Source organism: Neopsephotus bourkii, unplaced genomic scaffold (genome assembly GCF_033783945.1).
Source record: "Neopsephotus bourkii isolate Nb327-2 ecotype Australia unplaced genomic scaffold, CSIRO-AGI_Nbou_v1 NB_1792, whole genome shotgun sequence".
In the NCBI taxonomy this organism is placed as follows: Eukaryota; Metazoa; Chordata; class Aves; order Psittaciformes; family Psittacidae; genus Neopsephotus; species Neopsephotus bourkii.
Genome location: NW_026902266.1, coordinates 2,134,772 through 2,150,814, shown reverse-complemented (window position 1 = coordinate 2,150,814; position 16,043 = coordinate 2,134,772). Strand labels below are relative to the sequence as shown.

Below are 16,043 nucleotides of genomic sequence, written 5' to 3'. Positions count from 1 at the left end.
TAGCAACACTTAGCAGTTGAATTAAAACCCTTTTATCAACATTATTTTTCACTCAGTACTGTGGAGCAGAGGGATAATTGAAACATAAGCTGCCAACAAAAAACGGGCTTATGAAGTTTTAGTGAGGGCAAAGAGAGAACTCTGGTCTGTAAATCCCCTTTCAGCATTTTGTTTTCCCAATTAAACAACACCTCAAATTAAAATTAATTCCAAACCACACTTTACAAACAGCAGTGTTCACATATATGTGAAATTCTGACCCTTGTTTTTAAACAGATTTTTGTAAGAAAACAAAGGGTAACACTAGAATATTTAATTAAAACCAAGCTACAGACTCACTTCTGGACACAAAAATGCTGCTAAGTATAACATGGGAGGAAATCCTAACATGAAATATTTTGTTTCACAGGCTATTTGTTACTCAAACTGATGAAGCACACTGAACAAAGTTAGATTCATTCCTCTTTGCACCAAAAGAAAACAGAAGTTCTCATATAACCAGCACAAGCAAGATTTTCTAATGCTGCTCAGTTCATCCTTTAATGAGGACAAAAACCAATTGAATTTTGGTTCAGGGGGAGTGAAACATCTTGAAGAGAAGAATTTTTCTTTACTAGAAGAAGGAAGTTACTTTTGGAAGTAATTTTCCTGATTTAGGAAACAACTACTGTTTTCCATGACTCAAAGTTTGGGCTAGTCAATGTTTCTTCAATTCACACAGGAAAAAAAAAAGTCAAATTCTGCAGTATCTATATTATTCTAAATCTTCATGCTTCTGTGGTAAAATTCACAGTATGATTAGCATAAGACACTACTATCTTTTCATCCTATTGAGTTCACAGGAGCACTCACTTTCTCCAAGTTGGTGAATTATCTGAATAAAATCCTGCAGGTTTAGAAGCACTACTCTGCGTCTTCTAAGCAAAGTCTCAAACCATTTTAACTTTCATGCTGCTCTCTAAAGAAATATACAGACTTCAGGAAAAAAAGCACCAAAGCTACTCATATGGTTGGGGAGACAGAAAGGGAGATGGAGAGGAGAATTACATTATTAAGTAACTCTCAGCCTTTTGCAGGAGTTCCGCTTGATTATGTATCAAGATCCTTCTATTAGCAGTCGGGAAGGGTATTCATACAAACACAAACATGCTTGAAACTTGAGCAACAAGACATTTTACAGAAATACCAGCAGCTCAACAGAAAAGGACCCATACTTTCCACTGAATTCTCACCACTTGAAACTGTTTGAACCACATCTGGCATAAATATGGCTAGTAAATGTCTGGTAACTTAGTTCTAAAATGTTTTCTGCTGATAAGGTTAGCTCCTTATTAAACACGTTTCAGTGTGGTATAACATATATTTCTTTTTAGAAAACTTCAAAATTATACCAGTTCTCTAAGTTTTGGAAGCAAAAAGTTCCTTATTCTGCTTTTAAACAACTTGCAAAGATAATTCAATTACTGTTTATGTAGCACTGGCATTTAAAAATACTTTTTAATGGCAAAGTATAAAAACAAAGTTTGCATTTCAGCAGCTTACAGTCCAGATACAGACAAATTCACCTGGAAGTCTCAAATATCTCAATGGTTTTGGAACAGCCAGCATGCAGTGTTGTTACCTACTGTAAGAACAATTCAACTACCCATTTTTTCCAAGTTTTCTACAAATTTATTATCAATTCAAAGGGAACCGGCATTAAAAGAACTCTTCTTGAGAAATCTTCCATTTTGGAATTTGTTTAGCTCTCGATACATACTATTTCCAAATATCAGAACAGCAAAGGTACAGAGGAGCTAACAAGCAGCCATCCATGCAGAAAAAGAATTAAACAGAAGCAAGGATGAGGCCAAATGGGAATATTTGCTTATAAAGAATGAGAGAATTAACAGTTTGAATACTTTCTCTTTGCCAACAGAAACACTTCAATCTTGAAACACTTTACTACAGGAAACCAATATGATACATTTAAACACACTTAACCAAAGACAGACAAAAAGGCACTGCAGATGTCAAGTAATTTGCACATATAAATTGGTTTTGAGAAGAAAAAAAAACCCTATAAAAACCATTTGTCTTCCCAAAGCAAATTAAAACCTTAGGTCTAAAGCTTGCAGGGTAGAATGCATGAGTGTGAAGCACTGAAACAAAAATGTGAAAACAGTGTGAAATGAAAACTGACAACAGCTTTAATTGCTGTCATATTATCAACACTGATAAAGTGAATTTTTAAGATTTAAATGGAGCATGTGGCATCTAAAGGGAGAAAAAATATATTACCTGTGGAAATTACGGGTTCTTGGACCACTGCTAGCTTACTTAACATAGCAAATAAAAGCATTAGAAAACAGTTACACAGGTTTGTCTTTCATGTGCACTATAAATCACAAGCAAGAAATCAAGTCTCTCCTCCTAAGCTATTTCATAACCTCAGAAAGAACAACTAAAAAAAAAACCACCAAAAAACAAACAGCAAACCTATAATACATCTGCTGGTAGTAATGATACCCAACATGCTGGTCACAGATAACGAAGGTTCACTTCACAGATCTAAGAACGCAACACAGACAGAAGTATAAAGTACAGCCAGCGTTCTAAATTGATTAGCCTCATAGATTTAGAACGCAAGTTGCATCCTCAGTCTCAATTTGACATTTAAATGGATGCTTAAAGCAGTTTGGTTTTGCAACTGCCACTTTAGAGTGCTTTTCCACAGACATCTTAGCTAGCTTCACACATTTTGTCAAGTAGTAACAACTGTAAGACCAGGTTCTATAAATAACTATTTTAATAACCTAAACAGTTAAATCTCAAGAACAATTCTAGTCATATGAAAGTTTAACTGATCACTGAAATGGAGACATTATTGGAGCAAGTCCAGAGGATGGCCACAAGGATGATCATGGGGCTCGAACATCTTCTGTATGAAGACAGGCCGAGAAAGTTGGGCCGTTCAGCCTACAGAAGAGAAAGCTCCGTGGAGACCTCATAGCAGCCTTCCAGTATCTGAAGGGGAGCTATAGTGATAGAATCATAGAATAGTTAGGGTTGGAAAGGACCTTAAGATCATCAAGTTCCAACGCCCTGCCGTGGGCGGGGACACCTCACACTAAACCATGCCACCCAAGGCTCTGTCCAAGCTGGCCTTGAACACTGCCAGGGACTGGAGTATTCACAACTTACCTGGGCAACCCATTCCAGTGCCTCACCACCCTAACAGGAAATAACTTCTTCCTTATATCCAACCTAAACATCCCCTGTTTAAGTTTAACCCATTACCCCTTGTCCTATCACTACAGTCCCTAATGAAGAGTCCCTCCCCAGCATCCCTGTGGCTCCCCCTTCAGATACTGGAAGGCTGCTATGAGTTCTCCACGCAGCCTTCTCTTCTCCAGGCTGAACATCCTCAACTTTCTCAGCCGATCTTCATATTGGAGGTGCTCCAGTCCCCTGATCATCCTCGTGGCCCTCCTCTGGACTTGTTCCAACAGATCCATGTCCTTTTTATGTTGAGGACACCAGAACTGCACACAATACTCCAAGTGAGGTCTCACAAGAGCAGAGTAGAAGGGCAGGATCACCCCCTTTGACCTGCTGGTCACCCTCCTTTTGACACAGCCCAGGATACAGTTGGCTTTCTGGGCTGTGAGCACACACTGCCGGCTCATGTTCATTTTCTCATCAGCCCGAAAGGGATCTTCATTAGGGACTGTAGTGATAGGACAGGGAGTAACGGCTTAAAACTTAAACAAGGGAAGTTTAGATTGGAAATAAGGAAGAAGTTCTTTACTGTGAGGGTGGTGAGGCACTGGAATGGGCTGCCCAAAGAAGCAGTAAATGCTCCATCCCTGGCAGTGTTCAAGGCCCAGTTGGACAGAGTCGTGGGTGATATGGTCTAGGGTGAGGCATCCCTATCCATGGGGGGGGTTTGGAACTAGATGATCTTAAGGTCCTTTCCAACCCTAACAATTCCATGATTCTATGATCATTTGCCTCTCAATCAGCATGAGCACTAAACTACATCTACTGAATACTACTTTATTATTAATAAAGTTTCCTATGAATAGGAAAGAAGAGAAGAAAATCTGAAGTTTATTTTGTTTTCTATTCTTTAAGGCAGATAAGGAAGTCAGGAAACTAGACAGGAAACATACAGGACTGATTACTGCTGCTTAAATACAAAACCTAGAAAACAGCATCAGCACACAGTAACAGAACACATTCAGATGCAAATAATGCTTTAAAACAGATAGATAATAACTTTTCATATAGCTTTACATATTCACTTGATTAAAAAAATAGAAGGCTTTTTGTTTGATTTTTAGTCATACTGTTTTTCTCAGTTTCTAGGTAGAGCTTTAGATCTGACTGACTAGTTTCAACAAAACCTGGCAGAAAAAATTGGTTTTGGTCACCCCTGGTGTGCAGTGAAAGAGAAAAAAAAAAGACACTGCTGCAATTGTGCACCATGGAGGTAAAAGCTTCAGCGGCTGTTCAGTCATCAGTACAGCTGCCAGGTTGCCCATCAAAAGACAAGCAGCCATCCAAACCATGTGCTGCCTCTTGCCCTGGCATCATTTAAAGAGCCTAGGATGGAACCAGGCTTCCTGCTAAGTTAGGTGGAAAAAGAGATCGGAAATGGAAATCAGGCAGTATATTTCACTTCTTGAGAAATAAAATCTTTTACTAATGCCTAAACATAAGAAATAAAAGGTTTTGTTTCTTTGTATTTTACAAACAAAAAAATTCAAAACCCATTACGTGAAGCAGGTATCTAAATAGCACAACACTTGCTTCATTCAGTAGCTAAGATAGTGCTTTCCATTTAGTATGCTTAGTTAATTTTTCTCACCTCAAAACAGATTAAGGTATCGTTTACTGAATTACTAAATTCAGTAAAATTAAAAAAGTAAAATTAAAATTTAAAATTAAAACTAAAAATTAAAATTAAAAAAATTAAATTCAAATTATTTACATTTTATACACAGGATGGCAGGCATTACTTTCCAATGAGCATCTATACATTGTTCATGGACACAGTAGGAGTGATTTCTCAACAGGAATTACCCCATCCTCACAGCATCCTCACAACTAACAGCTCTGTTATTCCCATTTCACACACCAAAAATAGAAGTGCAGGGAGGTTACTGAAAAATGACCATCAGTTTTGAGATAGCTGAAGTCAGCTTTTGTCCCTGAATACTTCATACTATATAGGTGTACTTAGGAACTTTGAGTTCTGTAAAAGTTATGAATACTAGTCACTTGTGCTCATCAAACTCAATATCCTGACACCATAAACACCCAATTAAAAAGAGCTAGAGACTGCATTAAACTCACTTGAACTCTGACATTACATGGTAGTACAGGGTTTCCCCACATTTAATGCCATTTGGACTCCTTTTTAAGAATTGAGAAAAAAACTATTTAAAAATACTCTGTGACAAGCAGCTATTTATGTTTAGTAATGCATTCCAATGGTTAATTAGTCCAGTAAGAACACACCCCTTATTTGAAGTCTGAACTTGCTTAATTCTGCTTCCAACCACAGAACTGTGGTATACCTTTGTCAGCTTTTATCAAATACCTCTTCCTCAAGCAGGTACATACTGACTAATGAAGAAACCCTTAACATTTCCTTAGCTAAGCTAAACAAAGTAAGCACCTTCCATCTTAATTACTAAGACTGCTCTCCCCTTCTGTCAGTCATTTTTAGGGCTATTCTCTGGAAGCTGATTTTCTACCGCCCTCCCTAGACTGTTAAAAGCAGACATATTGCTCCAGTAATGTTTATAGCTAGGTAAATTATACATAACCTCCTTATTTCTGATTCCCTTGCCCAACTACTTTTAAGTTTTTCACCAGACATTTTAGCTACAGTCTAAAAGGATTGACTTCAAGTGCAACACGTATCAGTCGTCAACTCCAAATCTTTCAGTCTCAGATTGAGTCCCACTAGTTGTCCAACTCAGTATTCAGTGGCACTGATTCAGCCATGAAATAAGTGTTACATTATTTTTCATGTGTCCAGGTCACTAGTGATCTAAATCACTCTGCAACCTTACTAATGTTTTTACTCCCAAATTTATATTTATGATTTTCTAGGTAAGTAAAAACATCTAAAATAATTCTAACACAGTTATTTACGAGAGCCTTGAATACTGTGTACCCTTAAGTAGCAGCGGTTAATGCAATATATGCAACAGCAGTCTTACCTCTAGCATGCACCAGCAATTGCATAACACACCCCCATGTTAGGTTTTACATATTACTCATACACAACCTTGTGTAGGGATCCATGGTTGCAAGAAATCAAATGTATAGCCACAGCCCTCCTAGAATTCTTAACATGAGTTACTACAGTTTATTTTGTGAAGTAAAATTAAACTAATCTTTAAAATACGCCAGAACCAACCCACAAGCAATGTGTGTTAGAGATGGCAATAAATGAAAATACAGCTGAATTTCCATTGGATAAATTGATGGAAACTTTTAAATGTTCAAGCTTTATTTTCTTCTTATGTAGAATGAATTAGGATCACAATCTTAGGCTACTTCATATCATCTAACTGTACAACTTTTGTGAATATTAACATTGTCCCTCTGACTAAGCAGGGTAACAGCCCAAACTGTCAAAGGCTCCAATTCAGCTCAGCTCCATCATTTTAATGAAGAGAAAGGGGGGAGCAGGGGGTGTCTAAAGGAGAAGAAACCAGAGAAATAGAAAAATAGTATCTTCCCATACAGCTTCTTCCTTTTTTCAAAAGGCTACATAACATTTTCCCAAAATATGAGTGCACATACTTACAAACAATTCTCTCGTGTCTTTTTAAAGCCCTGTAAGTACTATGGGGTACATTAAGTAGGACACTGTCTTTTGTACCTGACTTTAAAGGCCAGGGGGTTTAATCTTCTCCATCAAAAGTGTTTAGAAATTACATAGCAGAAGGAAATCCATTATTCTTAAGTCAGCCAGTTCCACATCTCTGATGTGTACACTTCTGGTATGATAGCTGCTGTGACCGCAGGAATGCCAGAGGTAAAAGGCCTCACCAGCCTTACTCAAGCTTCTCTCTTCAACTTGAGTGATGAGTAGGTAGATTACCCATAGTAGGAAATAATTCCAAGAATTAAGTCTCAATGACATCTTTGGAGTTTATATGATCCTCTGTGGATCATATAATAAAGGCACACACACATACTTACGCAGCTTACATCTTCTAAAGCACTTTTCAATCAGTTCTACCCAGTCCCTACCTGGAGTGATTGTCTCTTCCTTTTTGTTTTATGGGCAAGTCCACAGACAAGAATTTACTGTGCTGTTACTGCCCTTACACCATTAATTAGAATACATTATCAGTTACAAAAGGAATTCAGGCTGCTCATAAGCTTTCTGCTCTGTTTTCTACAAGCTTGAGTGGAAGAGACAGATCTTCACCTTAGTCAGAGTAAGCACTAGTTAGAGCAAGCATTGCATTAGAAGGGAACCATCAGGGAGAACAGGATTTAATGGCACAAAACAAAGTAAGATTTAAAGAAAAGAGGGGAGGAAGGGGAGGGAGGGGAGCACTGGAACACAGCTGGAGATTCTTGTAAACCCTTTGTTGAGGACCTAAATAAAAAATAAAAAACAAAAACAAAAAAAAACACCAAGCAGAATAGCTACTGTTCCCCCATTCCCTAACTACTATTCAGTTGGTACCTACTTGAAGATTCCTGATAGAACCTTTTTCTGGTTTTCATCTTCCTGTCATTATCATTCTTCTCAGATTCCATTAATTGATACTGTAAGGCAAAAATTTAAGAAAGGAAGAACTTACTGGTATTGAGAACTCCTCCGCCAAATACTTCAACACTGATGCTCCTCTAGCCAAAAAGTTACTTCTCTCTATCAGGTTGCCTTGGAGTTTTGTATCAAATTCCTTTCTGACAACTGAAGCAATAGAATCAACTATTATGAGTTTAACTTTCTTTGAAATAATTTCTTCTTCCAAAGACGTAATCCTGAAAAGAAAAACAAACAAACAAACAAAAAACAACATAAAAACCTCCAGTCATTGATAATACTATTTACACAATAGAGCCATTTTATACCCTAATGCTGTTTAAAAAGGTCTACTTTAATAACCTGGAAGTTTTTCCCCCTCACACACAACCTCCACTAACATCTGCATGTGTTAAGAGATTGAGGCTCAGTAGGCCACAGAACCAAAACCAGGACCTTTCTGAAAGAGAGCTTTGGAAGAACCTCTGGTTAGCAACACTGTGCAGTACAACCCCTGAATGGCAGACAGCAAGTTAAGTGGACACTGAAAGTATGCATTTTTGCTCACAGTATTTCATTGCCAACACCAGAATCCTTGGTGTCTACATATGCATAAGGTCAAACCCGTTTCCAAAGACAGTATGCCAAAGCTAATCCAATGATAGTACACTATTAGCTGTTCTCTAATAAAGCTGCACTAGAAGTTACTCTTAGCATAATTCTCCCACTAACATAAAACACACAAGATGATGCTAAAATATAATTCATTCTCATTGCAAAATGTGTTCACAAATTAACATAAGGTAATAACATGACTGCCAGCAACAGCATTCGGGCTGACAACTGTTAAATGATTCCTCCCTCCCACTGCTGGAGGGGTCCCAGTCCCCCAGAAGTAAACTGCTTTGGAGGAGCAAACACCTATTTCAGGAAAACATAACTCCACAATTCAAGACTTGACAAGACCTGTCATATGAACACTCCCCTTTAAAGGCTTACAGGGATTAGATCGTATAGAAATTGTCTATCCAAAATCAGGAAACATCAACTGGATTAGTCATATGGCATGAAATGGGAAGAGCCAATGTTAGTCTTTCCATAGCGATTTTACTTTGGAGACCTTGCTGTTATCAACATGAAAGTGCCTCCAAAAATATAACTTACTCTTCACAAAACTTTGATATCAAACAAATACTGTTATAAACAATCCAGTCAAAAATTGTCTTTTTTTTTTTTTTTTTAAACTCTGGTAAATAATACCTCTTCAGTACACTGCCACAGGTCAGCTCTCGATACAGGTGGATGCTACGGGTCATGCAGAACAGCTTTTCTTCCGAGTCAAAATAAGTAGGGAATCTGTTCCCTGCTATCTCAATCAACCTATGAGAAAAACAGAAGACATAACACTGCAAAAGGAACAATGTGGGATAACAAGCATCAAGTATTCACAAAGCAAACCAAGTACACCTCTGAATGATGAGCAGATACCAAGTAACACTGGAAATCTTTTTCAAAAGAGAAGCATACTTTCGCAGTCAAATTGAAATACTTGAAGTCAGAACACCTGTGTCCTGTTCCTAGTACAAGAGGCTCCACTCAATGGCCAAGCATTTTCCTATTTTAAATATTATATGTAACTATTATTTTCATTTAAACAGAAGTAATTCAAACCATCTTCCCTTCCACCTTTATCTTGCAGTGAAATCATAAAGTGGACCTTGTGTCACCACAGAAATTTAACAAGCCCACAACAAACAGAAGATCTATTACAAGATCAAGCCAATATGGAAGTGGGACTGCAAAGAACAGAGCCCACTTCAACTGCAAGTACTTATACAAGCAGTACATGCATGGAAAGTATGCCTGCAAAAGTGAAAATCTTTTCACAGATAATCTCTCTTTAAAAACAAAAACAAGGTCATTTGGATGGGAGACTTTCATTGAAACTATTTCCATTGTGCCAGTTACCTATTTGTAAAAAAGGCTCATAAAATATCTAAAAATACATACTTTAGAGCATAGCAAAAAAACCAAAAAACCAAAAAAATCAGCATTGTGTCACAAAGTGACTGAGGCTCTAGCTGCCAGGCAGCTACAACTGAACATCCATCCATTCAGATAGCACAGGTACAACTGGTATGACTTGATATAATGACTGAACAGTTTAAGTGTCTGCTTCGCTGACAGAACTGAATGTGGGGTTCCATGATTAAATGTTCTCCATTACCTTATTAGCAAATTCATGACCCTCCTAAACCATGAATTATAATTGTTAAGCACACTACTATTTATCATGAGAGTAAACTAAGGAAGCATATCAGATAACTCACGATAACACCAAAAGAAGTCAGAAGAATTTGGGTATTTTTATTTGTTGTCAAAATACTTTTTTATTCAGAAACTAAGCATTGAAAAAAAAACCTCTCACACAGATGTAAAACTAAACAATTTACTGATGAGACACCAACATTTTCAGTTAAGTGAGATTTTATACATAAAATCGAGGACATTAAATGGTATATGTTTCAGAACTGCTGACTGCCTGCTCACTCTTTGGAAGTCAGTTGGAAGAGGTTCCACCCCTCTGAATACAATGCAATTTTATCCAGGTCCTTAAATGAATGGTACAAGAATTTAACTTAGAAACTTGTAGTCACAATCTGAGCACTGTATTCTCTCAAAATGAAGATTTTTATTTTGCAATGACAAAATACTTAATTGTTTGTACTTGAAGCTGATATATCCAAGTGCCTCTAGCTTGAGAAGAGTGGCATCTAGTGGATGATATCTGTGGGCACAACTTACTGGTTATTTTGATGTTTTTATTTAGGCATCTTTCGTTAAAACCCAAAATGTCAAAGCTATTTTAGAAACACGATTTTAAATCATTTTTATGTGATTTAAAAATTAGAAACAATAAGCTTGAATGTTAACATACCTACCCTGAGCAAGTAAATTTGTTACAATAGTCTGAATTTCATTCATTAGATAAATTACTACATCTAAACTTGTCCCACAGAACTTCCAGGGGCAGAACCTGGTCTTTGCATTTGCACAATTAATCATGCACAGAATATGATCTCTGAAATTAGGGTAGAGGCCCACGGGGTTGAAAAATCCATTTGTTCTCAGCTTTGATTCACAGAAATTTGTACCTAGTATTCCTTTTTACAAGCAGGAAGTACAGCTAGAGAGAAAAGCAAAACCAACAAATTATTTTCAGACCTTCTAAATAAGTCTGGTGTGTTTTCAGTTAATAGCTGGCTAGAGTTGGACTGAATTGCTGCAAAACTGATGACGACAATTTTGATTTCCAGACTTACTACGGCCATTCCACCTAGCTGCCCTAGTGTCTGTGTTATGACAAAGCTGAATGATGGACGCTGTCTCCACTGCTACAGCTTTCTCTTACATTCAAGTAAAAATAATACAAATTACAGAAACCAGTGGCATACGTTAGAAGACCAGCCTCAATTCTGACCACTCTGCTCAGCATTTCTATTAAAGTAAACTGTCACATTAGAGAATAAGTTATAAGACTACGAAAGTTTGTGGAAGCAAAAAGCTCCTGCACTGAAGTAAGACCTGCCAGACAGAATGACAGAAGAAAAGTGCCTTTCAGCAAAGGAAATAAAATATATGGCTTTATACAGTATCTTTCTAGAAGCAGAGTAGCATTATAGGCAGTATGACAGCTACAACTTTGCTAGTCTCAGCCCTAAAGAGCAGCAGGGATACAAACCCTTCTCAGGTTTTCCATAAAGGCTTTTGGTTTTACATAAAAATAGTGCCAGATAAACGTCTCTCTCCATCAACCCCTTTAAAATAAGTTGCTATGAAATGAGTATTTGCCCCCTTAACCCCAGTGTTTAGAACAACAAAACCAAAATCTCTTCTACTCGCTACCTATTAATAACACAGGATTACAGAACTGTAAGAAAATTCAGGTTAGGAAGAAAACTCAGGAGACCTCCACAGTAACATCCTGTTCAAAGTAGTGTCAGCTATGAAGTCAGAAGAAGGTGCTTGAGGTCCCTAAGGATGGAAGCAGCACAACCCCTCTAGACAACCTTTTCCAATTCCTGGCTGTTCTTCTGGTAAAAAAGCTGCTCCATATATCAGCACAGAAATTGATTTCAGTGTATGCCTGCTGTCCCCCTGCCACGCACCACTGTCCCATCACCTTGATCTTATTGGTAGAGGAAGGCTGCTGTTAGAACCCTCTCAAAGCCTTCTCACCTCTAGACTGAGCAAGACCTCAGTCTTTCTGCAAAGGGCAAGTGTTCAAGCACCAACCACCTTGGTAGGGCTCTGATGAATTCCCTGCAGTTTGTCATGTCTTTCTCATACTGAAAGCCCAAAACTGGACACAGGATCTACACGGTCTAACAGGTACCAAGTAGAAGGGGACAAGCACTTCCCTCACTCTGCTGGTGCTGCTCCTTAGGGGTTGCAGCACATTAGGTACAGCTATCATTTGCAACTAAGCAATACTAAATATTATTTAATACATAAACATTCTCATCCTTAGTAATAATGTTACTTTTACCACATCCTTTTTACATCCTACTCTATTTTCAGCAGTTTCATTTTCACATTCACCTGTTTTCTATTGGTTAGCATTCACTTTTAAGCAACAAGTTTTAACTCATCGACTGGGTCCTTAATTGTTTATCTGCATTCCCTATCTGTATTTCAGGGACCTGAAATAAAAATTAAGTATGTACAGTATGTAAGAAGGGAAGGAGCACCAGATTTTGCAGAGCCATTGCTTGAACCGTTGTTTTTTTTTCTTTGCTATATTACAGTTCGGGTTAAAGTAATTAAAACTTTTGTGAAATTAAGTTAACAAAAACAGGATTAGAAACCCCACCTTTTCATCCATGATAACTTCAAATGATTAAACAATGCAAATAGATTTGCTTTGATACTCTGAATTCAGGCCATGGGTATAACTACTAAGTCATCTGAAATACAGAAATTATTTCAATGAATCTTCTACTGCCCATTTTGCTACACAGAGATGAAAGTACTGTACTACTTGTCCTCCCCTACATCATTAACTTTTGAACTAATTCCAAACAGTGACAAGGGAATACACATCTCAAAACACTGAATCCTCATGCTTTAGAAAAGTTGGTAACTAAGTAAACTAAATTAGAGCTACCTTTAATGAAATACTGCAGAATTATTTCAACAGTTAACCAGTCACCAACACATGCATTCATCTATAACTCTCAAGCAGATACAGCATATAGCATCTCCTGTCCATTCAGCAGTAAGGGGATACTGTAGGTGTACACATGAGCAGTTTTGGTCACATGGGAAAAGAAAGACATACTAGAAGAACCAGAGATGTTACAGAGGGATGGGAATATAGTACTGCATGACCACTAAGGATGTAGGGGAGAGGATAATGCAGAAGGAAATCAGAAGTGCAGAAGGGATGGGGGCCCCACTCAGCAGAAACAGGATAGAAATCTGAAGAAAAACTGGCTATGTCAGTCCTACTGTTCAGACAAAAACCTCCATTTCCTTTGTATTCAACGTGTTGGGCCTTTACATCCTCAAAACCTTCCTGGTAACTCCACAAACTAAACTGCAAAGAAAGATTTCAGGTACAGGGCTGATAAGATCATTTATAAATCAGAGAGTGTGCCAAGCACCTCATAATTCCACAACTGGAATCTGCTTCCTAATTATTATTAATCATACAAATTAGGAAGTTGAGCAAACCATTTTAGTAAATTACTTTTGTCACCTACAGAATAACTGCACACATCAGATGAATGGTTAATAATTAACATATGTATTTACTTAAAAATTGCTTAACTATTGCTCAGAAAATAATTGAAGGCTCCAAGATAAAAGATGCTAAAGAAGTTGGAAGCGTGTGTTTCAGAATTTTGCACCTTACCTCTCAGCACTGAATGCAGACTCTGTGTCAATGTATATAACAGCCCCATCTAGTCCTCCCATGCTTACAGGCAGTGTAGCCAGAACACATGCCATAATACAAAACTGAGTTTTGCCACAACCTGGTGGGCCAGTTATCTGAAAGAAAAAAAGATCAGTAACGTAAACAAGAGATATCACATTCATTTTGAATTCTACTTTTAGGTAAGACCCATCAGCCAGAACACCTCAAAGTTTGCTCTACCAGCTACCAAAGGAGGCCACAGCCACAAAGAGAATGGAGCCCACAAAGAGCAACTTGCTGTTACTCTCAGATCTGTGCCTTGCAGTCAAACTCATCACTGAAGAATAAATAGCTCTTGAGACACAACGTTATGTTTGTGTTCATTTCTCTGACATTCTTTATTATGTAACTCTCATATTTGAGGCTCTCTATTCCCATCCTCCTCTTACAGGATATTCCCCAGAGCCACAACTAGTTCTCTTCCATCTCCTTCTCTGTGCTACCTTCTAAAATAAAGCAGAATTGGAATATTCACAGTTGACATTCACATGACATCAATGGCCTTTAGAGCTGAAGAAGTCCAGAGCTAATGAGTTCACAGCTGTAAACGACTGCTTAGGAATCATCATTACCTTGGTTACAACCAGGTCTCCCTTGGAAATCACAAGTGTCATCACTTATCTTGTAAAGACTGAATGTTCAGTATGAACCTCATTTATACATAAGACAAACTTTATCTGCCCAGAGACTACACTCTGCTATGTAGCATGTGCTTTGCCATTGGCATTAGCTCCCTATTACCATATTTCAAGAATGAACACCATTTAAGGTTCAGACTAGCTTGCCAATTTTAAGCTTCAACCTGTGCTGACTGAAAGCTTACTGCGGTTAAGCACATGCAAATACAGCACACTCAACTTGTGTGAAATGGTTCCAGTACGATCCAAGAGAAAAGCCACAAGGATCAAAAGAACACATTGTTTGAAGAGACCCAGTTTCAGAGAGCAAGATTTTTCTACTAGAGATTGCAGCATGCTGTTCTTTATCCACTGTAGATCTTGCAGAGATTGTAAATGAATGCTGGGCTCTGTGTTCAGATAATCACATGTTCATCACTACTACAGTGGGTCTTTAAATACCGTATCACATTGTCACTGCTTCTGGGAAGGGAGACAATGATATCTTAAATACTAAGAGGGCTGAAAAATCAGCAAATGCAAACTTGAAGTGACTTTAAAACCAGAGAGTGATGAGTTCATTCTGACTCCAGTAGGGACTAAATAATAATGTGCTATAAAAGTAAGCCACCCTGCAGAAGTTAAACTGCAAAACATAGCATACCTTCTCAAAACAGTGCTGCCAAAGCAAAGGCTTAAAAACAGAGCTGTTCTTTTAAATTAAAAAAGAAACCTTTCAACAGAAACTCAAAATCAAACTGATTTTCTATCCTAAATGCACAATAGTTTAAGTACAAACACCCTTTCCCCACGATACCACAGTATCTTTACAGTATTGTTTTAAGCAGCAGCAGCATGACTTGGAGCACAGAAAATGTACAGGGAAACACTGAAGGACTGCATTAGTTACAGTTACACATTAGCTACTGTTAACAGTTGGTTAAGATACCTTTAATCGCTTTTGTCTTTAAACAAGGTCTGAAAACCAAGCCATATCAGTCAACCTACTCCAAACTTTAATGCAAGAGAAGCATTAGATGATTTTTGTTTAGAAGTACACACTGCATTTAACAAATTACAGAACAGGAATCAGTCAATAATAATTTATGCAATTATCTGTCCTCCATCCAGGGTACTTGGATTACAAAATATATCAACAATAGCAGCCACATTTTAATATTAACCCAGAGCATATATAAAAATTGCAGAGGCAAAACATATCCCTTAGCCTGTGATAGCCAAGCAATCTTACCAGCTGTTTCTATTTAAAAAGAAGATTTGAAATGAATGAGGGGAGGGCATCAATCCAGTTGTTAAATTAAAATGTTCAGACAACTGTGCAGAGACCTCATAAAACATTTGTAGTTTCAGCCTTGGCTGAGAGATGCATTGGAAACAACATTTATTTCAGTGACTGATGCAGGAGCTAATTCAGAAGAGATGCTGTAAAAATGTCCACGGATACAAGCATCCTATCAGAGAAAGACAGGGAATTTTACAGTATGAGGTAGAATAAGGAAAAAAGCCAATGAAGCAAGAGAAAATTTGTATTCCCAAAGACAACAATACTTCATCTTTCAACAGCATTCCTTTAAAGGGCATCAAAATAGGCTTTTAAATAATCCACAGTAAACAATGTTAAAGAACTACCACATTTAATTATAATTAATGCTGATTCAGC

At 37.6% G+C, this 16,043-nt stretch overlaps 1 protein-coding gene across 6 annotated transcripts in view; it reads right to left on the bottom strand.

The window, feature by feature from the left end:
* Positions 1-16,043, bottom strand: part of RAD51B (RAD51 paralog B) — a 457,491-nt gene that overhangs the window by 389,934 nt on the left and 51,514 nt on the right. For all 6 annotated transcript variants that reach the window (XR_009729580.1, XR_009729582.1, XR_009729581.1 and 3 more), the window contains exons 5-7: positions 13,683-13,819; positions 9,026-9,145; positions 7,821-8,004 (exon numbers count right to left, since the gene is read on the bottom strand). Coding sequence is in view for 3 of the 6 variants with exons in the window: in XM_061380317.1 (XP_061236301.1) it covers positions 7,821-8,004; positions 9,026-9,145; positions 13,683-13,819 (441 nt within the window). In the remaining 3 variants the exon portion in view is untranslated. The remainder of the gene's footprint in view (positions 1-7,820; positions 8,005-9,025; positions 9,146-13,682; positions 13,820-16,043) is intronic.